General features: G+C 32.9%; 2 protein-coding genes across 3 annotated transcripts; one reads left to right on the top strand and one right to left on the bottom strand.

The window, feature by feature from the left end:
- The first annotated feature begins 415 nt into the window (after positions 1-415).
- On the top strand, positions 416-7,725 carry LOC125063459 (cilia- and flagella-associated protein 206). Its single transcript, XM_047669898.1, has 12 exons — positions 416-692; positions 1,014-1,249; positions 1,678-1,855; positions 2,198-2,369; positions 2,664-2,856; positions 3,412-3,514; positions 3,984-4,159; positions 4,548-4,690; positions 5,072-5,196; positions 5,505-5,614; positions 6,121-6,349; positions 7,618-7,725. Exons 1-12 carry the CDS (start codon positions 482-484, stop codon positions 7,674-7,676), a joined length of 1,935 nt encoding a protein of 644 aa, XP_047525854.1. The 5' UTR covers positions 416-481; the 3' UTR covers positions 7,677-7,725.
- Positions 7,726-10,955: 3,230 nt separating this feature from the next.
- Positions 10,956-24,094, bottom strand: LOC125063515 (protein starmaker). 2 transcript variants are annotated; one of them, XM_047669997.1, is made up of 11 exons: positions 23,927-24,093; positions 18,021-18,075; positions 17,184-17,633; positions 16,875-17,075; positions 15,850-15,927; positions 15,430-15,631; positions 14,664-14,789; positions 14,035-14,226; positions 13,226-13,413; positions 12,127-12,272; positions 10,956-11,292 (listed from the first exon to the last, which is right to left on the bottom strand). In XM_047669997.1, exons 2-11 carry the CDS (start codon positions 18,066-18,068, stop codon positions 11,289-11,291), a joined length of 1,635 nt encoding a protein of 544 aa, XP_047525953.1. In that variant the 5' UTR covers positions 18,069-18,075; positions 23,927-24,093; the 3' UTR covers positions 10,956-11,288. The 2 variants fall into 2 exon arrangements, with proteins under 2 accessions (XP_047525953.1, XP_047525954.1); XM_047669998.1 differs by lacking the exon at positions 15,850-15,927 and having other exon boundaries at positions 23,927-24,094.
- Between the last annotated feature and the right edge of the window lie 209 nt (positions 24,095-24,303).

The raw sequence follows: 24,303 nt of genomic DNA, 5'->3' as shown, positions 1-24,303 counted from the left end.
AATTGCATATAAAGACATGGTAAACAAAACTTAAAATAATTGCAAATATCTGTATTTGTACATTTTATTGCTCTACGAAAGAACAATAAAATCTTATAAAAATTGTTTTCCGGTAAGAGATAGGTTGTAATATAAGTAAGTCAATGTTTGCTGCATTTCTACATTCTGAACCAAAATCAATTATTTAATATCAGAGATATGAAACATACAAGCTATTACCTATATATACCTTACTTCAATTTAGAAATGCAGTGGTATGAAAATTAAAATGGAGGTTGTATAAATATCGCTGAGGGATGAATTATTCAATAAAATATTCTAAAACTACATGGTTTGTTATTTAAAGTAGTTATTTATCTTACATAAAGTGTCATCTGATATCTGTGGTTGCCAAGAGCGAGCGTTATGACAATTCCTGTTAAATGGTTTCTATGGCCACGGAATTATTTTCAAAATATAGTTTTTATGTAATTTTACAAATATGGCTTGTAACGAAAATGTTATAAAAAATATAGCCAATGAAATAGCACGTAATTGTCACGCACAAAATAACATATCTGTCGATACAGAATTTGTAATATACTTAATAGATCTTTTACTTCTTAACCCGAAGTATGGGAAACTGTTTTCGAAAACGATTCGCCGCAATAACTTGGAGTTTTTCGTATCGGAGTGCATTTCTTTGCTTACAAGTAAGTATGACTGAAGAATTAACTATATACCTACAGAGCATTTCATTAATAAAAGTAGTGGTTGTAAAAGAAATCAAATACACAAAAATTAATATATTTGTAGTAGTTAACAGCACAATTCATATGTTTCTCCACCTATGTAGCTCACTTAGATGAACCCCACTGAATATGAAGCATTTATCATATAAATCATCAGAGATAACGCAGTGCCAACATTTCAAAAGTAAAAACTAGCATCGTAGTATTTATACATAGCTAATTATTAGAAATGTATATGGTCCTGCAATATTTCAACCAAGTCTGAATGTTGAGTAATTACAGAATGCGAAACATCTATAAATACACTAAAAATGCAGTTTACGATGCAAACAAACTATGACAAACTGCAGAGTTTGATTGATAAACATTTGGATTCAATTAACAATTGCCTACGACCTCTGGTAGCGGAGATTGTGGACGAGGATCCGGAAGATGATGCCGCGTTTAAGAAACTATTTAGAAAGATGTCGATTTATGTTATTCTTTCCAGTGGTCTTGGTAACCCTGGAAATATTGGGGTAAGAGTTTTAATAGAGAGAATATTTTTAATACGATATGGCGTACATGTTGACATACCGTTTCGTAAACTTTTGTGACGTTACTATAATAATTGCAGAGAAAAATGGTCTCATTGGATGAAATTGAATGTAAAAATTGAGTATGCATAATATGATCTTAACACTTATAAAAACTAACTGCATCATTGGTATAATCCTAGTGTTTAATACTATATTATAAATATGCCATTATGTAATATAGTATTAAACACTAGGTATTATTAAACACACTACTAAACCATAAAATTAATTTATGACACACAGAATCAAGTTCGTCCCGTATCAAAATCCAATACAAGACTATTTGAGCTATGGAATAGAAAAGGCATTAAAATATTTCCCATGCCCTGAACTGGTTATGTAACTAATTCAACATTGTATAATTTTAGACCTTAAAAGAAGGTATGGCGGCATTAGAAAGCGTATTTTCTCTCGATGATCTTAAGGTGTTCATCTCATTACCTCGGAGCGAGAAGTTGGTCCAACTCAATGAGCTGATGCAAGTGGCATCAGGCGTGAGACTGTTTAATAGAGACTGCAAGAAAGGTGGCGAAGGCATTCCTGACTGTAAGCATGTTTTATTTTTTAATTTGTTCATGGGTGGGTGTGTTAAATTGTAAAAAAAAAAAAAATGATATTTGACCATATCTTTTCACATTTTGAACAAATATTGAGAGCTTCCTTTTTATTGCGTTACGCAAAATCGATTCCCAAAATTCAGCTCAATTAAAATTTAGTATCATACCATTTTATACAAACAACATATGGACTGATTTGAATAATAATAATGCCTAATCTCCTCCTTTTTAACTCTGCAGTTCACGCTTAATCTTAAACGTGGCACTCTGACAAAATATATTTTCATCCATATAGACCTTTTTATTTTCATCCATAAATTCAATGTTTCAGTGCCGTTCAATTTAGTTGACGCCGGTAAAGCATGTCTCTCCTCACTTTCCAACTCTTTAATCGCCGTCATGCAGCGAGTTAACACGCTCACCACAGCAATATCTGATACTATTTCGATTCAAGATGAGACTGGCAATGTCATCATTGATCTACCTCCAAACTCGCTTACCGAGTAAGTGTTAAAAGTTTTTGCATCTTTTTTATATTAGTTCCAGAAACTTTATAAATCTTACCCCAAAACACTTTTCTTACGTTATCAGTTACTTTTAGTGATACTGACTCTGTCAGTCATACTGTTTAGAATGCCTCAGTAAGACGACAGGAGTATTAGTTTGCAAGGTATATGACAGTTTATTGCTCTTATTACATTGTGAAGTAATTATGAGTCATTTCTTTTAACGCTCAAACTTACTTTAATTAAGCGCCTTGAGATTTATAAGTGCAATTCTTATTTATTCCCGTGCAGGGCGGATTACAAGCAGATATTCGAACTGCTATCTTTCAACCGGCAATATGAGGTATACATCCGAAAACTTTTAAACGATGTGGAGACCCTCGTTGAAGGTGGTTCGCATCAGGTGGAACGGTTCCGGGTTGCATTGGAGGAACTGCACGTTGCTGTCAAGTATAAAGCTGCTGTACCCATTGTTACCGTATTTGTAAGTATTTAACAATTTAGGGATGGTTTCTAAGAAGTATTTGCCCACTGAAATCTTAAAGGGCCGTCGGGGTTGGCGGTTTAGGCGTTCTACCTCAGAGAGTACAATGGACAAGATCATTGCCGCGTGACCATTTAGCTTAGAAATGGTTCTAAGACGTTACGTTGTGAAACTGAAGTATTTTTTGGTCTGTCATACCTACTAACTACGCGCTACACACTCAGCCAGGAAGGCCTAATCTAGACGGATTTAATTATTGAATTATTTATACATTCACTCCATTTTTTCAATGGTAGGCAGAGATAAACAACAAGGCCTACCAAACTAGATTTCATCACCCACGGTTGCCTTGTATATCCTACTCGTAAGCCGCTTCTTATTCATTCTTTCTAGGTGACTAACCCACGTAAGTTTTCCCTTTCGTATCCAAGTCACTACATCCTCTTTTAAGCCACACTGCTCACATATTTCACTACTACTTATCCTATCACGCAATCACTGATTGATTATTCTAAATTAATTTTTAAAATTTCCTAAGAACAAAAAACCTTCCAGCCGCTATTCTCGAAGGTATGGCAAGTGTGGCGATGTATGCAGAACATTATGTACTTGGTGGCAACTGTCAATCGGCTAATGGGTGCTCTGGCAGTTATACAAGGTAAAGTAGTTTAACGTTGAAACTCAGGTAATAAATCCACAATGCATTTAATAAATCAACTGTTCAGCTGTTGCGTGATCGTATGAAACCACTATATCAGGGAGTTAAAATTAACAATAGTGACGAATTAATCGAAATTATGCTGAGATGGTCTAGTGACTTCAGTATTACTCTTATTTCTGAGCACTTGCGTTAGAACCACTTTAGAACGGGTAGAACAGCTTTGCATCAATGCACGTTTCATTCTATGTGCGCATTTAACAGTCGCTCGTACGGTAAGCAAAACATCGTGAGGAAGCCGGTATGCCTTAAATCTACAGAAGGACCAAAAATTTTAAGAAAATGTAGAAAAGCGAAATCTGAGACCAAGGGTCACGCTCCACTAGTTTGGTATTAATTTTGCTGCTTGGCTGAGACTGCTTCAGTACAAATAAAATCGGTTCCAATAAATAGATAACATAATTCTCAGACCAAATGAAGCTTCCATACCCCATACTCCAAAATATGCTCCGAGGGAGAACTGTTGTCACTGACCAAGATAGAGCTAGCCGCCTTAGTGTAGAAGAAAGGCTGTCTTTGGGTTCTATAAAAAACTATGTGGCTTATTCTGATAGTATGTCCTCCATCAAGGACAAAAATATACAGGTAAGAATTTATTTCTTTACATAAGCACTAATTAATTTAAAAATTGTCTTGTAAAATAGTCTACAAAAATCAAATAAAATTTTTTTCAAGAATTCATTTATCGTTCAAGTGTCTACTTACTACTGCTGCTGTCGTATTGTAAAAATATTAAAATAACATGAACATGATGAGTAGGATCGTGTTTTCCTTTAGTAAAACTTAAGTAATAAAGTCAATTATGATATAAGTACCTATAGAAAAAATAGAAGAATTGTCTAGTCCCAATAAAAAAAATCTATAACAAGACAGCTTTAAAATAACTGTATGTCTTTAGCTAAACTAGAAAGGGTAATCTTACTTTTAGAATATTAACCGTAAATCAATATTTACATTTTCATTGTTATTATAGTTTTTAGGTTTCTGCGCTGTATGCTTAAGTGTTGGCGCTTTGGTTCCCAGTAATATGAAGTTGGGACTTATTAGATTTGATGGAGGACGTTACGGGTTTTGCACGGTCAAAATGGCTGCCAGATTCAGTAGGGATCCACGCAGGTGACAAACGATTTAAAACACTGAGACTATTTTTAACAATCTATATATTCAGTTTTGTAGTTATGGAGCGAAATTAATCCCAAACTTTTTACAGTCTTAATAAATTTGTAACTGATAAACACGGTATTATCTTGTCCGCGTTTTATAAGGTCTGTCTACAGCGACATCTACAATCTGCGTATACAAATCACTGCGATGACGTCATAGTCTGAAAGTTATTCCGGCCGCTTAGCGTATATAGAACTTCTCGATTTTAGCCACCGGAGCGCCCAGTACTGCTATACTTACCTGCGTGATAAGTTTTTTTAAAGGAAGATTTTTGGCTTTTGTAGTTTTTGAATTGTATCTTTTGAGTAAATGCGTAATATAATTCGCCGACAGATATATAAACGAAGTATTAGAATATGCCCGTAATAACCCTCACCTTATAAACTTGCTGAGTATTGCACCCGCTGTTCATAAAGTAAGAGATGTCGATCGACTAGTTACCAGAGTGGAACCTAAAAGTAAGTTTTATGCCCTAGTCCTAGATCGTAAATTTAATGGCTTGTAGAGCAATGGATTATTCTAGATTTTTAGGTATGAGCTAAGATATTTGCTCATGATTCACTATGACTTAGAATAGTCTCGGCTCTAAATTTTATTCTAAGACCCAAACATCGACAACGTGTGTCAGGCACAGAAGGCTGTTCACTTACTTATAAAAACAATCAAGAAAACTTACAAAAACAAAGACCACTGGCTTAAGTTTTTAACAAAATTAGCTCCTGAATAAAATTAATCATATTTATTTTTATTTCACGTAATATATCAGCGAAAGTGTCAGACAAGGATATACAGACAGAGACCCATCCTGTAGACAGTTACATCGAAAAGAACTATACTTGGGACCTCTGGGAATGGAAGCGACGAGCCTGTCAATGGGTGAGAAATGTGTTTGTACTTTATGAAATAAAATAAAGTTGTATTATTACCTAATCTTAATATATATAAATTACGTGTCACGTTGATTGTCCGCTATGGACTCCTAAACTACCGAACCGATTTCAATCAAATTTGCACACTGTGTGTAGTTTGATCCAACTTAAAAGATATAGATATAGATAAAAGGATAGATTACTTCTCAATTTATACCCGCAATATTATTTTATTGCAATATATTTGTTTATTATTTGATAGTCACAATTCTAACAGATGGCGCTGTGTTGAAAGTACCAACGTTTCACATTAGTTACAATTTAATTGCATAACCACCAAAAAAGTATGGTGGTCCCCATGACTGGTGTTTAGTTCCTACCGTTTCCCTTGAATAGTTTACTACTATAGCAAAAATCTTAGCCACAGCAACGCTTGGCCGAGTCTGCTAGTATACCTATATAATGCATAAGTTTAATAATTAGGATTTTTATGTTGGTTTCATTTTATTTTAGGCTAACATAGTAAAATGTCAAACACATTCAACTCAAACAAACTATAGTCACATGAGATCTGAAATCCACTGTCAGACAGTGGAACCACGACATAAGTGCCTTCAAACGAAACAAGATTGTGGGGTCAATACGAATCCTAATGAGGTCTTTCTATGGGGTTTACGGGGTCAGTTGGGGTATGGTCAGCATCCAATGCAATTGAAGGAAACTGATTCAGAGAAGAAAAAAGGTAATGGTCCTTACACTTTTTACCTTAGCCATATTAATGATCATAATTTGAACAAAGCAGCAACTCAATTTATAAATAGTTCACTAAGCAGTGTTGGCCTTGGCCTAATATTGTATGCGTGCGAGGCTTATCCCTGAAGCCCCATCCACACGCTTGACAAACAATGGCAAACAGCCAACAGCAAACAGCAAACACGGACGTGTGGATGGGTGTTTGTCGTTGTTTGCCTGTTTGTGTTTGTGTTGGGCAGTGTTCGGCATCGGTGTCGGTTTATCTTGCCAGATCAAAGGATGTTTGGCAAACAGTTTGCTACGTATCCACACGTTTGGCAGCGATCAGTATGCGCGCGAGCTTGCGGGAGGCGGACGTATTTACTTGCTACACTTTTTCGTTGGCGCGCAAAGCGTAAAAAATGTCTGATTGGAGCACCTACGATTCTGACATTTTTAAGTAACTTTTAAGTGAAATTAAAAAAAACACGGCAAATTAAAGCCCAAATAATAGGTCTAAAGCCTTGTACGCTTTCTATGTATTTTAATCATCCACCATCGTCTTTGCTTTCTTCTTTTTTTCCTTTTTTCTTTTTCTTGCTTTAATTTATAATAAAAATATGTCAACCCGAAAGTAATAGCTGCCACAAGCTCGTCGTCCGCCATGTTTGCCGATTCGGAATGTTATGAACGTTCGCCAAGCATGTGGATGGCTGTTTGTGTTGGGTGATTGTGGTTGGTGTTTGGGACTTCGTTTGCTGTTTGCGGTGTTTGTGACAAACAGCCAGCGTGTGGATGCCCCATGAGGTCGTGCATTCGAATCACGGCTGTGCACCAATGGCACTTCCTCACCCTTGTTTCAAACCCAAATATCGAAGACATGTCAGACACAAATCTGACCTATAAAATCCTGGTGCTATAATATAAGTGAAATAAATAAGGGGCCGTTCAAATATTACGAAAGCACAATCTTTGATTTTCTTATTTGGTGATTACGTCAACAGTAATTATTTCCTTTTATATGTGTAATATTACCCGCATTATCTATGCTTGAAAACGTTTATGTACCTATTATTGAGAGCTTTGCTTACTTTTGCTGACAAGAGGAAGGGGGGAATAAATTGCAGTAAATCTACTTAATACTTGAACGCCTCCTAATGAAAAAAATATCACTAATTACAAGATTTCCGAAATTGGATAATTTATCGGATTTCTGAATAGCCCTACAGAATTAAAACCTAGTAAAACTCCCCGTCTCTAAATAATTTTAAATTTTAGCTCAAGTAATCAATGTATGTACCTGGCCGTGCAATCTTGGAGACGACAACACCAACTGACAATAGTTTTTATAATGATTTTATTTTAATAAATTGTATAAGTTTTATTCGCGTGATGTTGTTTTGTTTTAACAATAAGTCCACCTGGGGTTAGATGCGGCCTTTTCGAGAGCACGTCACTCCCAGAGGCTCTCAAAGAAAGATTGAAGGAGGCAAGGAGTAATAATAGGCAATACATAATAAAAAGCATGGTTAGGTTTATAAATTTATTAACAAAAATTATAATTTCAATTCAATCATAATAGTTCTATACTACACTACAGACTTATACTAGCGCTAAAGACGTAACTAATTTTGATTCTAAGAAAAAAATGGACGACCCAATAATACTAAAGAATAATAAGGGCAGCAGACTGGCGACTACTATATTATAATTCAGAGACAAGTGTGAACTGCGCCGGTGCGCCGGTACTCCGTAACTTGCAATAGCGATCGCGGTGTGTATACTGTGTAAACTCTTTATAACGAATTTCAAAGGACCAAGCATTTTTTCGTTGTAGAGAGCTATTGTTATACGGAGAGAAGATAAAAAAACAATTTTAACCAATTACAATAATTTATATATATATAATCGATAGGTGACGATGGTGCGTTTAGTAACCGAGACCAAAATTTCCTATAGGTAATCGAAAATAATGGCACACGTGTTAATACAATTAACAATAACCAAGGCTGTTTATAATCTCCGGTGTCTTTCTAAGAAATTTCGGCACCTCAATAGGTTAGTTTTGTAAGCTTATTATATAAACAATTACACTTAAGTTGTTGATGTATTAATATGAAAATATTTTTTCGTAATAGAGAATGGCTGTTGCGTTGTTAAACTAAACAAACTCATTTTTACGATACATATGGTTTTTCGAAATAACGAATGACGTTATAAAGAGTTAGACTGTATATGGCATTTTGATATACGTCTCAATATCCGTAGCTCTGCGACGTTGCGACGACGCAACCGTTTGTTTGTGCAAAACAAAAACTCAAGATTGAATTGGTGGTGGCAATCGCTACAGGAAGTTACAAAAATGACAAAATTATTCACTTCTCTCAATTTAAGTTTCGTTTTGACAAGTAAGGTCTGCGTGTCTTAATAACTAGAGTTTTATAATTGTTAGCTTTTATACCTCGTCTCGAATATATTGTTTTCTGAATTTAGTAACGAGACAAGAAATGATGAAGATTATTTATTCCTTGATTAATAACGATCTTTGATTCCAACTTAAAAACATATTAAAAACCTTTGAACTAAGTAACCCAACTTTCAGTCGCCAATCTGTATCTCCCTTACAATATTTTTTTACGTAAAAAAGAATAAACATATTGCGACAAATCTTATTTAATCAAAAATACTATAAAACTTCTTTACAAGGAAATCAGTTCATGATTGTTAAATCTATTTTAATAGAAAATCCTCATTAGATTGCTACGGCTCGTTCTAAGCTAGTGTATTTGTTTAACGACACTATATTCACAAAAATAATACATTTTAGAAACTGACGTGATTAGGTCATTAAGTCGATTTGCGTGTTAATTTCATTACAGAAATAACAGAGTTTATTTATGTACATGCATTTTTTACCACACACCATAGTTTTTCAATAACAGTCTTATGAAAAGCCACAATTCGATGTCTTCAGATGTTTATACACAATACGATTTTTATTTAAAGTCGACTTATTAACTTATCCACGCCGGTACGCATATATTCAAGATCCGTGAATACCTAGGAATTAGTAAACTGTTCGTAGTACGTTAGAATCTAATCGAAATAAAAGAATCATGAAGTCCTTTAGGATACCTACAGGTAAATTTAAACTTATCAATATGTTACTGATGAATGATGAGCGAATTTTTAAAATGTTTAATGAAAAAACTGTTTTTAACGGATTAAAGTTATGTATTATTATAAATTTACAATTATTTAACATAATTTTAAATTTATCCGACGTTTCGCGTGCTTTACATTTTTTATTTCCCCGGAGTTGGTATCGACTAAAAGATGGAGGGTTTTGGCAAAAATAAAATAAATACAGATAATGCAACTTTCTCTGCAGCTGTGATACTTTTTGACATTCAACACCTTTTGTCTTCAGTCACCGTGACCACGCACGCTGTAAAGCACGCGAAACGTCGGATAAATTTAAAATTATGTTAAATGATTGTAAATTTATAATAATACATAACTTTAATCCGTTAAAAACAGTTTTTTCATTAAATGTGTAAAGGTTATGTCAATCAAAGACAATATTTTTAAATGTTGCAATATGGCAAAAATCTAATTCGGTGGAGGCTATTGCGGTGGTTGTATTGTCATGTATATGGCAAACCTAACCTATCTCGATGATAATACCTCAATTTAGCTTGATCAGACAATGGAAGCTCGCTTAAGTATGGAAAATCTCCAATCACGTAAGATGAAATGTTTCCTAAGAAAACTAATCTACATTAGTAAAAATAAGAAAAAAAATCTATATTAATTTTTATTTATATAAAATGCACATTAGATATTTTGTACATGATTGCTATCAGCTTTGGGTTTGTTATGTTGAAAATTAAATATTGCCGCTTCTATTTTAACTATCGTGTTCCTCCAAACGGCGGCAACAAATAATTTTGAACCTTATCCTATAGTGCGTTGGGAATCAATTTTAATAATAACTAAAATTGATTCTCAATCAATGGTCGATCAATAAAACTTACGTAGAACGTCGAAATCTAAAACTTTGTACCATAGTGGTACCAAAGACGTGTCTATACAAAAATTGATGAAGACAAAAACAATAATTTGGTAGTATTGTTGTTTGTGGTACGTGTGCTGTTAACATAATAAAATTGAGACAAGATTGTGACAAAAGTAAGTGCAAATAATTGGACAAGGATCGGATATTATTTAATTCCTACCAAAAACCTTTATCCATCGAAGTACAATCTTTGATATGATTTTTAATTAAAAAAAATATAATAAGGCAGGTCATAAACTTTGCACATAAATCTTAGTTGCTAGGCAATACATACCAATAGCAGCAGCTAACTTCGTAGCAGCCAAATGTATAATAAATGGCAGGTGGGATTATAATGGGAAATAATTTGAGATATTACAAAAAAAGCATTTTACAGACACAAATTAGTTCAACATACATGTGACTGCTACTTATTACATAAAGACGGCACACGACACACAATATTTGAAACACACAAATTGCATTTTTTTAAATACAAACAATTTTAACGGATTTCACCACAACCACATCATTACTAAATACAATGGCCGGGTTTCAATAACGTAAGGTTAAGAATGTACAGATAAACCAAAGGAGTTGCTAGTTTGTGAACCGACATTTCTGGTTTACTTTTTTTTTGAGTGTAATGTAAATGCATTTTGGATATAACCCGGACATAAGACTATTATTACAAAGCTTTCATATGTAGGACATGGGACACTTTAGACATAAAAAATATTGAAAATATATTTCGAGAATCAAACCCGTCAAAATGTAATCAATTCGATTTATAACCGATTTACCAAAGTCCATATTATTACTAATATTAAAGGCAATTTTTTTATCATTAATCATTAAACAATCTCCTTTTAACCTGCGCAGGCGATAGTTGTTACCTGAATTAAAGAAATTTTCATTAATTAATCATTATTATACTTAGCGATTAATCTCTTCAGTCATACCCTTAATATGTGGAAATAAACTCAAAATTTATTATTTTATAGATTATCAACATTGATATACAAAAACCCAAGATGCACAATCAACGTCTAAAAAACGTCCTCAAAAAATGAACGCAACATTCTAAATTGTGCGCTCATTTCAAATAGTCTCGCGTCTAATAAGTGGAGTCGATGTTATTTATTTGTGTTTTTTTTTATAAATAAATTTATGTACTTTTGAACTATTTTGTGTGTAGTTTTTGACAAATATATTTACGCTATATAAAGGTCGTAAAGTAGGTCAGGAGGTAGCCAATTTAACATTTTTTTGTAATTTAAAGAAAAAACTTTTTAACCGGATTAAAGTTATGTATTATTATAAATGTACAACTATTTAACATCCAACACCTTTTGTCTTCAGTCACCGTGACCACGCACGCTGTAAAGCACCCGAAAAGTCTGATAAATTTAAAATTATGTTAAATAGTTGTAAATAAAAAAGTCATGTTCGACTCCACTCAATACCTTGTCCTACCGACCACGGTCGGTCGTAAAATTTTATTGCTTTATGTACGTATAAACTGCGTTGTAATAACAACTTTAAGCAATTCGCGTAAGGTTGATTTTGCAATAATATATGCTTGTAACATATACTGTTATATAGAAAGGGACAGAAATAGTGTTTCGGGACACTTTCGAGCGTTACTTTTATTCGAGACTGTGCATCTTGGGTTTTTTGTATATCAATGATTATCAATATGAAACTTTTTTATTGAGTTTTTAACTTACATAATAGCACATCGTTTGTCCCTGTGCGCTTGTGCAGGCGCAGGCGCAGCCGGGAGCGAAGTGGAGTGTTTGAGGGACTCAGGATCGAAGGTCTCGGCCGCTATCACCGGCGCTGACAGTGGCAGATCCGTGTTTATACCAACAATCTGAAATCGGGTAAAATCCCAAATTTTTGGTGCACAAAAAATAGTACTTTTCCCAAAAAGTATTAAGTTGTAAAACTTGATGATAACAACAATGCCAAGTAATTAAGAATTTAACAATGTCACAGATTCTACTGGTCATGGTTACAGTAGTATAAAATGAAATTTCATAGAATGTTCACAAATTTCATGTGATCGGGTCACACGTTATTTCTATTAATGAAATATAATTATGTTCTTAAACATTTTAAGGTTAAGCAACCCAAGTGTTCTTCAAGAACTCGGTTTCTTTGTACTTAGAGGATATGTGCAACTGTTATGGAAAAGGTTGTTTGCGATAGCAAGGACCAGAACCAGTCTGTTGCACCCGTTTTCTCCCAGTTAACAAAGAAGTTTCGCCTATTAAATGCTTTCTCCGACAAAAATAATAGTACAATAAATATTTTAATTTTTTGCATTTCGTTTACAAGCATAGACAATGTGTGGGTAATATGTGTAAAAAGTAAATAATTACTGTAGACGGAATCACCAAATAAGAAAATCAAACACCCCCGGCCATTTATAAGTCGCATCGTGTTTTAGAAAGAGATACCCGGCTAGTTTCGGCTTCGTATAGCGCCGTCTCAGTCTCGTATGACGCTCTACAAAGCGAGTATCTCTTTCTAAAGCACGATGCTACTTATAAATGGCCTGGTTCTGTACGTATTTGAACCCCTCACCTAACGGCAATATGTCGAATGAGCGAGCGTTCAAGTATTACGTAACGTATTTTTTTTGGGGGGGGGGGGGGGTGTGTGCTTTTGTAAAACGTTACGTAACATCACATAATCATTAGGTGGTTACGAAACGTTGCGGCGCGTTACATGGGGGGGGGGGAAATAATCTCCAAAAATAGCTTGACGTAATACTTGAACGCTCCCTTACCAAAAACCCTGTATATATGAAAATTGACATACCTCAGCGGTACTCTCAACGCAAAGCCTTTCCGAAGCGGACGTCGTAAAGCGGAAAGGTCTAGTGAACCCTCCCAAACGTTCCAGTAGTCTGGCACGTTTGCCCCGTGCCTCGTGGGCCTCTTGCGCTTCTTCCGCGTCCGGCTTCCTCTTACGACCTACCACAGTACCTGTGGGACGAGTTTCTGAAACTGAAAATAAATATAAATTCGCGTTTCTTTATTTTTTATATTACCTACATTATATATATTTTTTAATTATTAACTAAAGTAGTTTCTTTAATTAACACAATGAATGGTTAGTTTTTACATATTACTTCATAATTTGAGATATGTTGATCAAGTTGACTGTAAAATCTTCAATTTAGGCAATCTTCAATTTATCGCGGGCTTTGAGCGCGGCGACCGAATCAAGAAACTCTGTAACGAAATAAACCTAACACACGATGACGTAATATAGGTGCAGCCATTACGCATTAGAGCGGGACAGAACGCATACTGCGTCTCACATCGGTTTAGCGTGATCGGATAGGCGTGTTAGTCTGAGTGGTAGATTGAATTAATATCAAAGAAAAAAAATACTGCAAAAACTAAATAAATAATTATTTACATAAAAAATGCTATGCAATAGCTTTACCGCGGCAGTCCCCTAGTGCCACACGTATATTTTTTGCTGTATATTCCTATTTGGTTTTGTATATTCAAATAAATCTAGACTAGATCGATATTACTATAGAATAACTAAATATTTATTCATTACAATTATTTGTTTTAATTTTTTATTAAGTTTTCCCGATGATCTCAGAGCGATACCTGAAGCACTACTAGTAGACCGGATGCTGGTATTAACACCTATGTTCCTCAGAGTCATCTCCTTGAGTGGTTTGTACGACCTCCTCCCGCGAATGTTGCGTAGACCACTCAAGTACGGACTCTCAGATGTCGAGGGCTCCTCAATCATCAGAGACGGCTCTGTTATGTCCATTTCCATCGTTGTGTTGTTACCTGAAAGATATTTTTATATTAGTGGTATTTAATTGCAAGCGGGGCAAAATTGTAAACTACAGGAAACATTGAATACTTAAGTCCGATTTTGACAAATTAAGGTTACAAATCTTGGCAAATTTTTAAATACAATATGCAAATCATAATATTTTAACTGAAATAAAAACAAGACTTGTACAGAAGATAATGTTATTATTTGATGAAACTTTGTAATATGTTTAGGTTTGAATGATAAAAAGTATAATTGAATCCTGCAGCTTTTTCAATAGTACATCAAATTCTATAAAGCTTTTAAGTTACTGCTGAACCAAGTCTAAACTTTAAAAGGCTTTATTTACGCTTTTTTCATAAAATCTATGTGCAATTACACTGTTACATCTTATCCACTGTTTTATTAAACTTATTCTTTGAGTTAGATTATTCGTACACCTCCTCACCAGTATAGTTGGCGAGCAGCGAAGTCTGCGTGACGTCAGCGGGTGCGGTGAGACGCATGCTACGGCGATAGGGCGACACCTTGACGCGCGACTTGGAGTAATTCGTGTCCGGCTTGCGCGCGCCTTCTGCGCACACACATTGTCACACTACACACATCGTTACGCTGCTCTTCTACGTGTATTACACACACACACACACACAAATACTGAAGAAACAATTCACACACACATACTTAATACTAAGGATCTTTACGCTTTACCAGTGTCCATCGACATTAAAATTACATTAGGACTATAGTAATAAATACCTCATTTTATACACCGACGTCTTCTTTACTAGCAGAAGGCTATTTAAATCTACTGATGAAGCAGCGAAAATAGTATTTGTCAACATTTGTGGGTAGGACCACCATAGATAGACATAGTTATGTTTAGATATATATGTTTAGTTATGTTTACATAGATATCTCGGAGATGTTGGATTCCCGGCATAACAATAGTTAGTATAGAAGGCTTATCACGTCATATAACAAAAAAAAAATGTTATGCCTAAGAAAAAAACGACCGCAGTATGAGAACTTCAATCAAGGAGCAAAAACCTATTTTTTTCATACAACCAACAACCGGGCAGGAGGCTCATCTGATGTTATGGGATACTGACATAGACACTCGCAATGCCTCAAGGCTCGCGAGTGCGTTGCTGGCCTTTTAAGGATAAAAATCCAAATATCTTAGAGTGGGTATATTTGTTATAAATAATACTAACCCTCACTTTCCACCTCGATAGAGATTTCAATTTTTTCATCAATCTTATTGTCATTCTTGTCATCCTTGTCGCACACACTGTCATTTTTGTCTTGTTTAGCCTCTGCCTTCTCTGTTTTGTCTTGTCTTTTTGGAGAATCCGACGAACGCAGTTTACGATCAGAGACGTCATCTTTGAGTTTTAGCAATTTCGTCTCCTTTGACTAAAAACCGCAAAATGCATATACAATAACACTGCCATTATTTATAAACAATTAGAACTAACTATTCTAGAACGTCACTCAAACTTAACTGTACTGTCAAATATAATAAAAAATAATGATTTTGATAGTGATAGATAGTGCACAAGTGGAGATTGTGACTTGAGATACCTTTTGGAATACGGGCCTAAGTTTAATACTTCACTACAAATGCTACTTACTTCTTCAGGCACGTAATCCTTGTCCCCTTGTTTCACGGACGCGGGGCGCGGCGTTTCAGGCGTACGACTCGTTTTCACCTTCACCCAAGACATATGTTAGTGCAAATCACATGTGAAATGGTGGTTAGTTACATACATACAACAAAACCTTTTTTTTTATTTATGATACTATCACATTTAAAAGCATGCCAAATTTGATATTAAAATGGTAATAAAATGGGATTGGTATAAGATTTTTGTATTTATCTATAGACACCTAACATCAATCACAATTATTAGGGGGTCAACAAGTGATCTCTTTCCGGCAACCTTCCAATAAAAAATACAACAAATTATCTATAAATGAACATTTTTTCTCATATGTGTACCAATCCTTTAACTTTTTAGATTTGGTTTTGCTCTTACCAATTCAATGACGTTACTTATATAGATTATATAGATAATATATATAAAAAGAAAATGGTGTTCGTTTGAGGCTCTTTCACGCTTAAACCACTGATTGTATCGACATGAAACTACCACCATTCGATGCGATGCAATTTTTCCTAGATGGTTTATGGCTATTTATTTTTTTAATTCCAACGTTCCTTCATTTTTTATTTCTGTTTTACTTCTATGAAAATTTTTCCCGCTAATAAAAACAAAAGAGGCTTCCTAGAACCGCAAAACGTCAACATCTGTTAAAAACTCGATTTTCGAAATATTTCAATTTTCTTAGCGGGAAGTTAAAAAGAAGAATAATAAAAATATGAAAAAAAAAAAAAAAAATGAAACATAAAATTTATTTTAATTCGTCCAGCAAAGCGGGTGCGAAACGGCTAGTATTAAATAAAATAAAAACTAAGTAGTAGTGATCTTTTTATAAATAAAATAATAAATAAAAATTATAGTGATATAGGGTTTCTTCATCGACGTTATTAGGTTTCTTTGAAAAGTACTAAGTGGGTTATTATTAACATACACTATTTAAGTTACGTGGTAAGCATGCTGGTGGGCAAAACAATAATTCATATTAATGACTCAACCTGTGATCTGCGAGTATAACTTCGACTGGGTCCCTCAGGAGTCGGAGGTTCGAAGCACTCGATATCAGAGTCCTCATATGCCAGTTCTGGGAACATCTGGTCATCTTCTTCCTCCGAACTAACACCATCAACCGGTTCCCCGTTAACTCGTGCACCGTTCTGTTTAGCTTTGGAATCCTTCTTTTTGTCTGGGGTCTCCGACTGAAAGATATAGTATATTACTAAATTTTATTAAAATGGATCAAGATAAGGTATAGTTAAAAGATGGTGTAATTCTAAATGGAAGTATAGAAATAGTAAATAGCCCACCTTTCCATTCTCTTTAGCATCTTCTTTCGTTTTCTCAACCTGAGCCACCGGGGCTTCTTTCTTCTCAACAGGCTCCTTCTTGTCAGTTTTTTCTGCTGATTCCTCTTTCTTCTCTACTTTATCCGTCTTCTTTTCTACAACTTTCTCGGTACTTTTCTCAGTAGGTTTATCCTTTTTGTCTACAGGTTTCTCTGTAGGTTTTTCTTTCTTCTCTACAATTTTATCTGTAGATTTATCTTTTGCGTCTGCTTTGTCCACTATTTTGTCTACACTTTTATCCTTTTTGCTAACTTTCTCTTTGTCACTTTGGCTGGATTTCTCTGCTGCTTTCGTATTCTTTTCTGCGCTTTTTTCGGCTGCCAGTTTTTCTTTTTCAGCTGCCAGTTTTTCTTTTTCAGCATTAACAGCCATTTTCTTTTTCATATCTTTTACAGGACTATCTGCGTGCTTCTGAAATGAAACAATGTTTATTATACGTGTTGAAAATTTTTCATTTTATATTATTTCTTTTATATAGCATATTATCTTTAGTATTTAACGATATATTTTCTTAGTTTTTTTGAGAATATGTGATTATGTATGGTAATAAATGTTTCATCAATAATTAGAACAATAAGAAGAAATATCATAATTAGAACAAATTAAGACTATATTGTGAATAGATGCAGTTAGAAGATACTCTTCAGATAATAACGTAATCAAATTAGGTTTCTCTTATCTTTGTATCTATATATCTGTATATGTGTTTGCATCTAGTCCACGTATGACAGGACAATTGAAAACGTTGAAACCTTCGTTTAAAAGGTAAATATTGTATGAAACTAAAATAACATTTACCTTACTATCGTCCCCTATGGGCCCTTTCCGCGTTACAATATTACTCATGGTTTATCTGTAAAAGAATAAGTACCATTTATAAATGAAGAAGTTTAAGTTGTAAGTTCGGTGGCGGTAACTCGTGTTTTGTTTTTTTTTCACTTAAAAATTATTACAAAATAGTAGGGGGTTTATAGATATGAATATTAATGAGATTTCGATAGTAGATTAGAATTATTCGTGATTATGAGATGCGTAAAGATAACTTGAATCATGATTTATCAAGATTTCGTTATCATGGGATTGTAAAACTATTACCAAAGAAAGTTTCGTATTGCGTAGCTAAAAAAAATATTTTAACTAGAACTGCCCTGCCCAAAACCACAAGATGTAAGAAAAAAATTAAATAGTTATCTTCAAGTGTTTGTTGCCTTCTACGATAATAAAATAATACCTTCCTACACGAACTACCAATGTCTAACCAGATTATTTGTTCACAAATTGAGACCGCAGCTGCTATTAAAACAACGGCCTACTTGAATTACAATTCGAGCATCCTGTTTTGTCAGATGAACATATTTTTATATTAATTTAATTTAAAGCTTCTATATATATTATATACATATATATGTAAAGAATGTAATGCTACAAATCCCCTTTAAAAGCATATAAAATGCAGCAGTTATATTACTAAATTTACAATACTGAATTCTTTCAAGCCAATGTTTCTATTCTATCTAATTTTTGAGGAAAAAGCCGCAGTGGCGCTTTTAGGTCTTTTTAACGTTTTAGATCTGGGCCTCAGATTTCTATATCTGTTTCGTGATCATTTTTTCTAAATAGCAATTAGGTCAGTCTTATGTGCCTAAAACACACTAAGGCATGACGGTTTCCTTAATAGTTTTCCTTCACCGTACGAGGTAGTGTTAAATGCGCTTATCGACAGAAAGTTCAGATTTTGAGTAGAGAATTTTCTCTCTATTAGTAATTAATAAATTGCAATTAATTTACAATACAGTGACATACAAATTTCGCTACACCTGTTGCCGGGACTTACCTAAACACCGCAGAATATAAAAAAAGCAAAGTTATTATTTCATAGTTTACAACTGATTTTTTAATCAATTAGCCTACACTAGGTGAATTTTAAAATACAAATAAGCTAATCGTAATCGTAAATCTTCTTTAAAAATATAACATATAACCGAAAACCTCCCAGCTCGCAATATTACCTACCGAGACCAGGAAACCAGTGTTTATTAAATAATCAAAAACCAGTCTCCATAGATTTCACCTTGATATTGAAATGTAAAAAACGCTCTACCAATCTTAGCAAAGTAATGACGCGGGTTCAACGAACTAACTTACGCACACTTAAACAAATAGCTTGTGGTGCAGGTAACAAGATACTTTTCATGTCAAAAATTTTAAAAGTTTTCATATACATATTCACATGCATTCTTCGTATATTTAGATGATTTAACGATTGTAACTGGTAGGTAATAAAAAGATAATACTTAACTAAGGGTGATAGTATTATGATAAATAGTTTAATCGATTATACCTACCGCGTTATTTGTAAAAACTAAATTAATTGTAGTACACTCATTGTTCTTGTGTACTTTATTCTTCTTTTTTACAAAAATTATTAAAGATCTACTACGGTAATTAAGTTTTTATAAATACAGAGGTTAGTCATACGACATTGAACTACGCCATTACCACTAATAGTTGTATTATTTCCCTATCGTATTAAATTGTTAACCTACATAATATGTGCAAGTATTATTACGAACATAATAGCACGCAAAATCGCAGTGAGCATTTATTTGTACCATATGGTTTCCACTCACGCGGTTCTTAGGCCAAGAAGGGCCGAACCTATTAGTTTTATGAGTGAACGCACCAAGTGTTAATTTAGAATTTAGATACTTGTTGAGGATACTAAAGAGTAAATTGCCGCCATTTTGTTTCATTTCTGTTTTATATATTACGATAATGTTTTAAAACAATACATAAAATTAAAGAAACACTAGTTATTAACGAATTTATCTGTTATCAAAATATGCTTTTTTCACTAAATCCTAATTACATATATACAACGGCATAAAAATGTTTAGAGAGTTCTTTCCACACGTGTTATTCAGAAAAACAATGGCTGTTCTATTCCTGGCGGGACGTTTATTTTTGACACACATTAGAATTGTAGTCTAGTTTAGTAGCTTTTTGATAGACACCGTTTAGAACGGCCTCTTACTTTGCCGCTTTTGTCTCAAATTTAAAATATTTTAATAACATTTTATACCTTAATCAAATACCTCATTTGGTAAGCCCCTGTTACTCTTGCTCTGATAAATAAACTCTTTTATATAATACGGTGTCACATACTAAATGATCTTAGGTTATGCGAACCACTAGTACAAGACTCTGGTAGTGGATTATTTCTTCATATTCTTATCAACAGGTGTGGTCTGACCGAAAATCTTATCGTTTACAAACATTGCATGATATAGTTCCCAAATACGTCAAATTACACACAATATACTACTTTACTAAAAGTATAGCTCAATGACCTAGGACACTGGACAACAATATTTACTATAAACTTAGTTTCAGTATAATTGCAGTTCTCAAAAATAAAGTTACCTTTTTTTTTATATTTAAAGGTGAATTAGTTATAATTACCCGCTCTACGTAATTGTATAAACATAAGTATGTACATATTTATTTAAATTTAATGAATAAAAATCGCATTAAAAGTAAATCTGAAATTTTTGAAAATTTAATTATTACGTAAATTTTTAATTATACAGCGCAAAAACGCGCCCTTTAGCGAGTTTGGCGACACGCCATAACTTACAAGTTCATTGAACTATATGCTTACATGATTATAATTGCACAAACATGATAAGTCAGCATGTTGTACAATTAAATTAGATCACAGTCTTTTAGAAGACTAATCAAAAAATATGATTACTACATAATTGTATTATTTCCTAGAATCAGTATTTTTATTCTAATCTATCTATCATATTACGATTCAAAGGGTTAAATAATGCCGATACACGTATAACTATTTTTATCGTCGAAATCTACATTACTCAGTTATTGTTAAGACAATCAAATCCCCACATTTAATTCGACACAGGAAACATGTATAGATATTATTATTACTGTACTACGTGTCTTGTATTTAATTAATCACCGTCAGATCGAATCAAATCATATTCCGTTTCCGTAATATTTAAATCAACAAGTCACCCCGGAGCCAATTCTTATCCCAATGCTGAAAATACGGCGTATACCACTTCATATTCCATCCATATCAATGATACAATTCTAATAAAAATTTAAATCTAGTATATAATTCCAAACCTAATTATTAGACTGACAAAGAAGACAAGGTCACTTGTGTCGGTACAATGAAAACATATTGTATATTTTAATAGGATTGGTAAAATATATTCATCTACATACGAGCATGGGAAACTAAACTATCTACAATACACAATGTCAAGAATAATTAGTATTTAGCATGACAACAGAGATCCACCAATGATTATAAAGGATTTTGATACAACATGCACTGTAGGTTTTATAATAGGATAATATCATACAATTTAAGAGAGGAAACTATTAATTTTAAATTAGAGTGAGTAAGACTTATTTAATACCTCTGTTTGTTTTGAAAATAGATCCAGTTACTTCGCAAGGTCAAGCAAGTTTCAGATAATATTGGCATAATATCATTACCTCAAGGTGATATTATGTTAATTATGTAGGAATGTTATTTTTGAATCTGTTATTTTGTTAAATCAATATTTTTGGTTTTATATTTAATGCAATAAAAATTATATTTCCAACAGCAAAGTGTAAATTATATATTACAAGTTTATAGTATAAAACTTTAGTTTAGTTAAACTTGCTAGTTAGGTAGGTTTACTAACAGTTAAACCATTCTTTTCATAAATTATCAATTCATTGAGACATTGTTGGACATTACAATCTAGTTAATTTACTGATAAAACTTTTTTGCTATGTCTTACTGACTTTACTTAAAAAACTGTGTAACCTGTTTTTTTGAAGTTATTCAATTATAGTTCTAAAATGAAAATGTAGAAAAACTTTACCAACTTGTAACTAAATTGAAAACAGATGGTGCAGGTATACCCACTTCAAATGTATATTGTATATGTATCAAAAAAAGTTGTAAACACAGGACATACACAGTGCAACATGCTAAAAACAGCCTAAAAAGAAAATAGAACCACTAGAGTTATTTTACTATAATATGTTTATAAAGATCATCTCATAAGACATGATTATATATACTTATCAATTCATTTAACCGGAGGTAGAAGACATTTACTAAATTAAAGGAAAAAAAATCACAACATTCAATTCTCCTACTGATCAATCATTAACTACACTAAAACCATAACCTAGAATGGAATATTCTCTTCATATAAACAAACAAAAGGATGTCTTCATAATATGGGATCTTTAAATACAGTTTAAGCCAAGTGAAAAGATATTTGCAATTTAAATTATGTCTTAGCACTTGAAAGTGTTGACCTTAGGCCTCAAAGAGAAACCTAAGCTAAACAAAACATTGTGCTAGGAATATTTAACAGTATTTAAATTTTAAAGATAATGTATGTATATTATATTGGCTTACTTGAATAAGTTTACAAACTGATTTTATTTAGTTATTACAACTTTTTATGAAATTGGGTGTGACATTCTAAATATTAAAGAACATATAGTTGTTCCGAAAATCAATTTAAGAGCAAAATAATATTTTATTTATCTCACCAATTTAATTTAATTAAAAATTAAAAATCAAGTTAATAAAAATAATTAAACATGACAACTTTATTAATCCAGAATGGCCCATAGATACAAGTGTTAACATTATCAATGATGTATAGAATTCCATGTTCATATTATCAACCAATTAAGTTTCTATGAGGAACATAATTAATTCAATTTGCATAAATTACTAATACAATATACGGATCTACTTTAGGTTTAGTATAGTCACACTGCCAAAGATAAAAAAAAAACTTAGTTTATGAATGTTTATAACTTGTCCTAGGATAAATTATTAAATATTGGATTGCTAGTATATTTTTTACTTTATTATTAAACTTGTAAAACTATTATTATTATTTTCTGAATGTGTGGGACATCCCATTAACTATGGTTGAGTGATTGTTACGCCTCAGTTATTAAAGGCTTGGTGTAATTAAGGCAGTATTGTATATATGAAATTCTGTGAAGCATGCACATTAAAAATACCTTTAAACATATAACCCATAAAACAGCAGTTAATTAAAAATTATATTAATTATAATTTTTAAATATTCCAAAACCAAGTATACAATATACTTAGAATGGTTATATTTTGAACAATTAACTTTATCAATTATGAAAACTGAGTAACTAACTAATAAATTACTTTTTCATTCTTTTCCTAGGTAACACCCCTAGACTGCTTTACATATGCACTAAATAGTTAATACATAACATTATATTATATTTCTTTTATTGTGAGGAGTGAGCTCATGGTTTTAATATTAAGATAGAAATAGGCAATTCTTTATTTTTTACGGATTGTGCACCATTTTTTAATGAACTTAATACAACTTATCTACTTTGTGATACAATTATTAATAAAGATCCGGACATTTTGTGGAATTTACAATTAATTATATACCTTTATAACCTTACAATTTACAAAAAATTGTTTCAATAAATGCAAAATGAATAATCAAATCATACAAAAACTGTCTTTTAAATATTATGATCTTTCAATTCAAATAGGACCCTTATGTATCTAAACACAAAAAAACACGATAAAGGAATGGCGGGCGGCATAACATGGCGAAGTAACTTAATTACTGTTAAATACAAATAATACATACGAATAGATCCTTCCTTTTTATTTAAAACCTCAGCGAAATCCACACAATATTTAAACATAAACTTGATAGTAAATTAGAACGCGATTATTTTAATTTAACGAGAAAGCGTCACTCACGAAATCACACAAAATAAAAATGCTCCATAAACAACAAACTACAAAGTAAAAATACATTACACATTGACAACTGACAGACTACACACCACTATGGTCGTAACCTTTAAATTTTAATTATGAACTAGCAAGTGCCAAGTTGCCAAAGTACAAGTATTATCTAAGGAAACGTTAAAAAAGAAATAATGTTATATAGAAAAAGGGGTGAACTTTTGACAAATGATATCAACTACGGAATATATTAAGCTGTATGTTTTATGACAA

The sequence above is a fragment of the Pieris napi genome, chromosome 3, assembly GCF_905475465.1.
Source record: "Pieris napi chromosome 3, ilPieNapi1.2, whole genome shotgun sequence".
Classification (NCBI taxonomy): domain Eukaryota; kingdom Metazoa; phylum Arthropoda; class Insecta; order Lepidoptera; family Pieridae; genus Pieris; species Pieris napi.
The sequence above is the reverse complement of the archived record's forward strand: the minus strand, read 5'-3'. Positions and strand labels throughout refer to the sequence as shown.

Bases quoted from the DNA above. Each gene is read 5' to 3' on its own strand.
- LOC125063459 (XM_047669898.1), top strand. From the start codon at position 482: ATGGCTTGTAACGAAAATGTTATAAAAAATATAGCCAATGAAATAGCA. The intron at 2,857-3,411 runs GTAAGTATTTAA...AAAACCTTCCAG, and splicing joins TACCCATTGTTACCGTATTT to CCGCTATTCTCGAAGGTATG. The intron at 4,160-4,547 runs GTAAGAATTTAT...TTGTTATTATAG, and splicing joins TCAAGGACAAAAATATACAG to TTTTTAGGTTTCTGCGCTGT.
- LOC125063515 (XM_047669997.1), bottom strand. From the start codon at position 18,068: ATGAGTAATATTGTAACGCGGAAAGGGCCCATAGGGGACGATAGTAAG. The intron at 15,632-15,849 runs GTAAGTAGCATT...TGCGGTTTTTAG, and splicing joins AGGATTACGTGCCTGAAGAA to TCAAAGGAGACGAAATTGCT. The intron at 12,273-13,225 runs GTATGTCAATTT...ACCCGATTTCAG, and splicing joins GCGTTGAGAGTACCGCTGAG to ATTGTTGGTATAAACACGGA.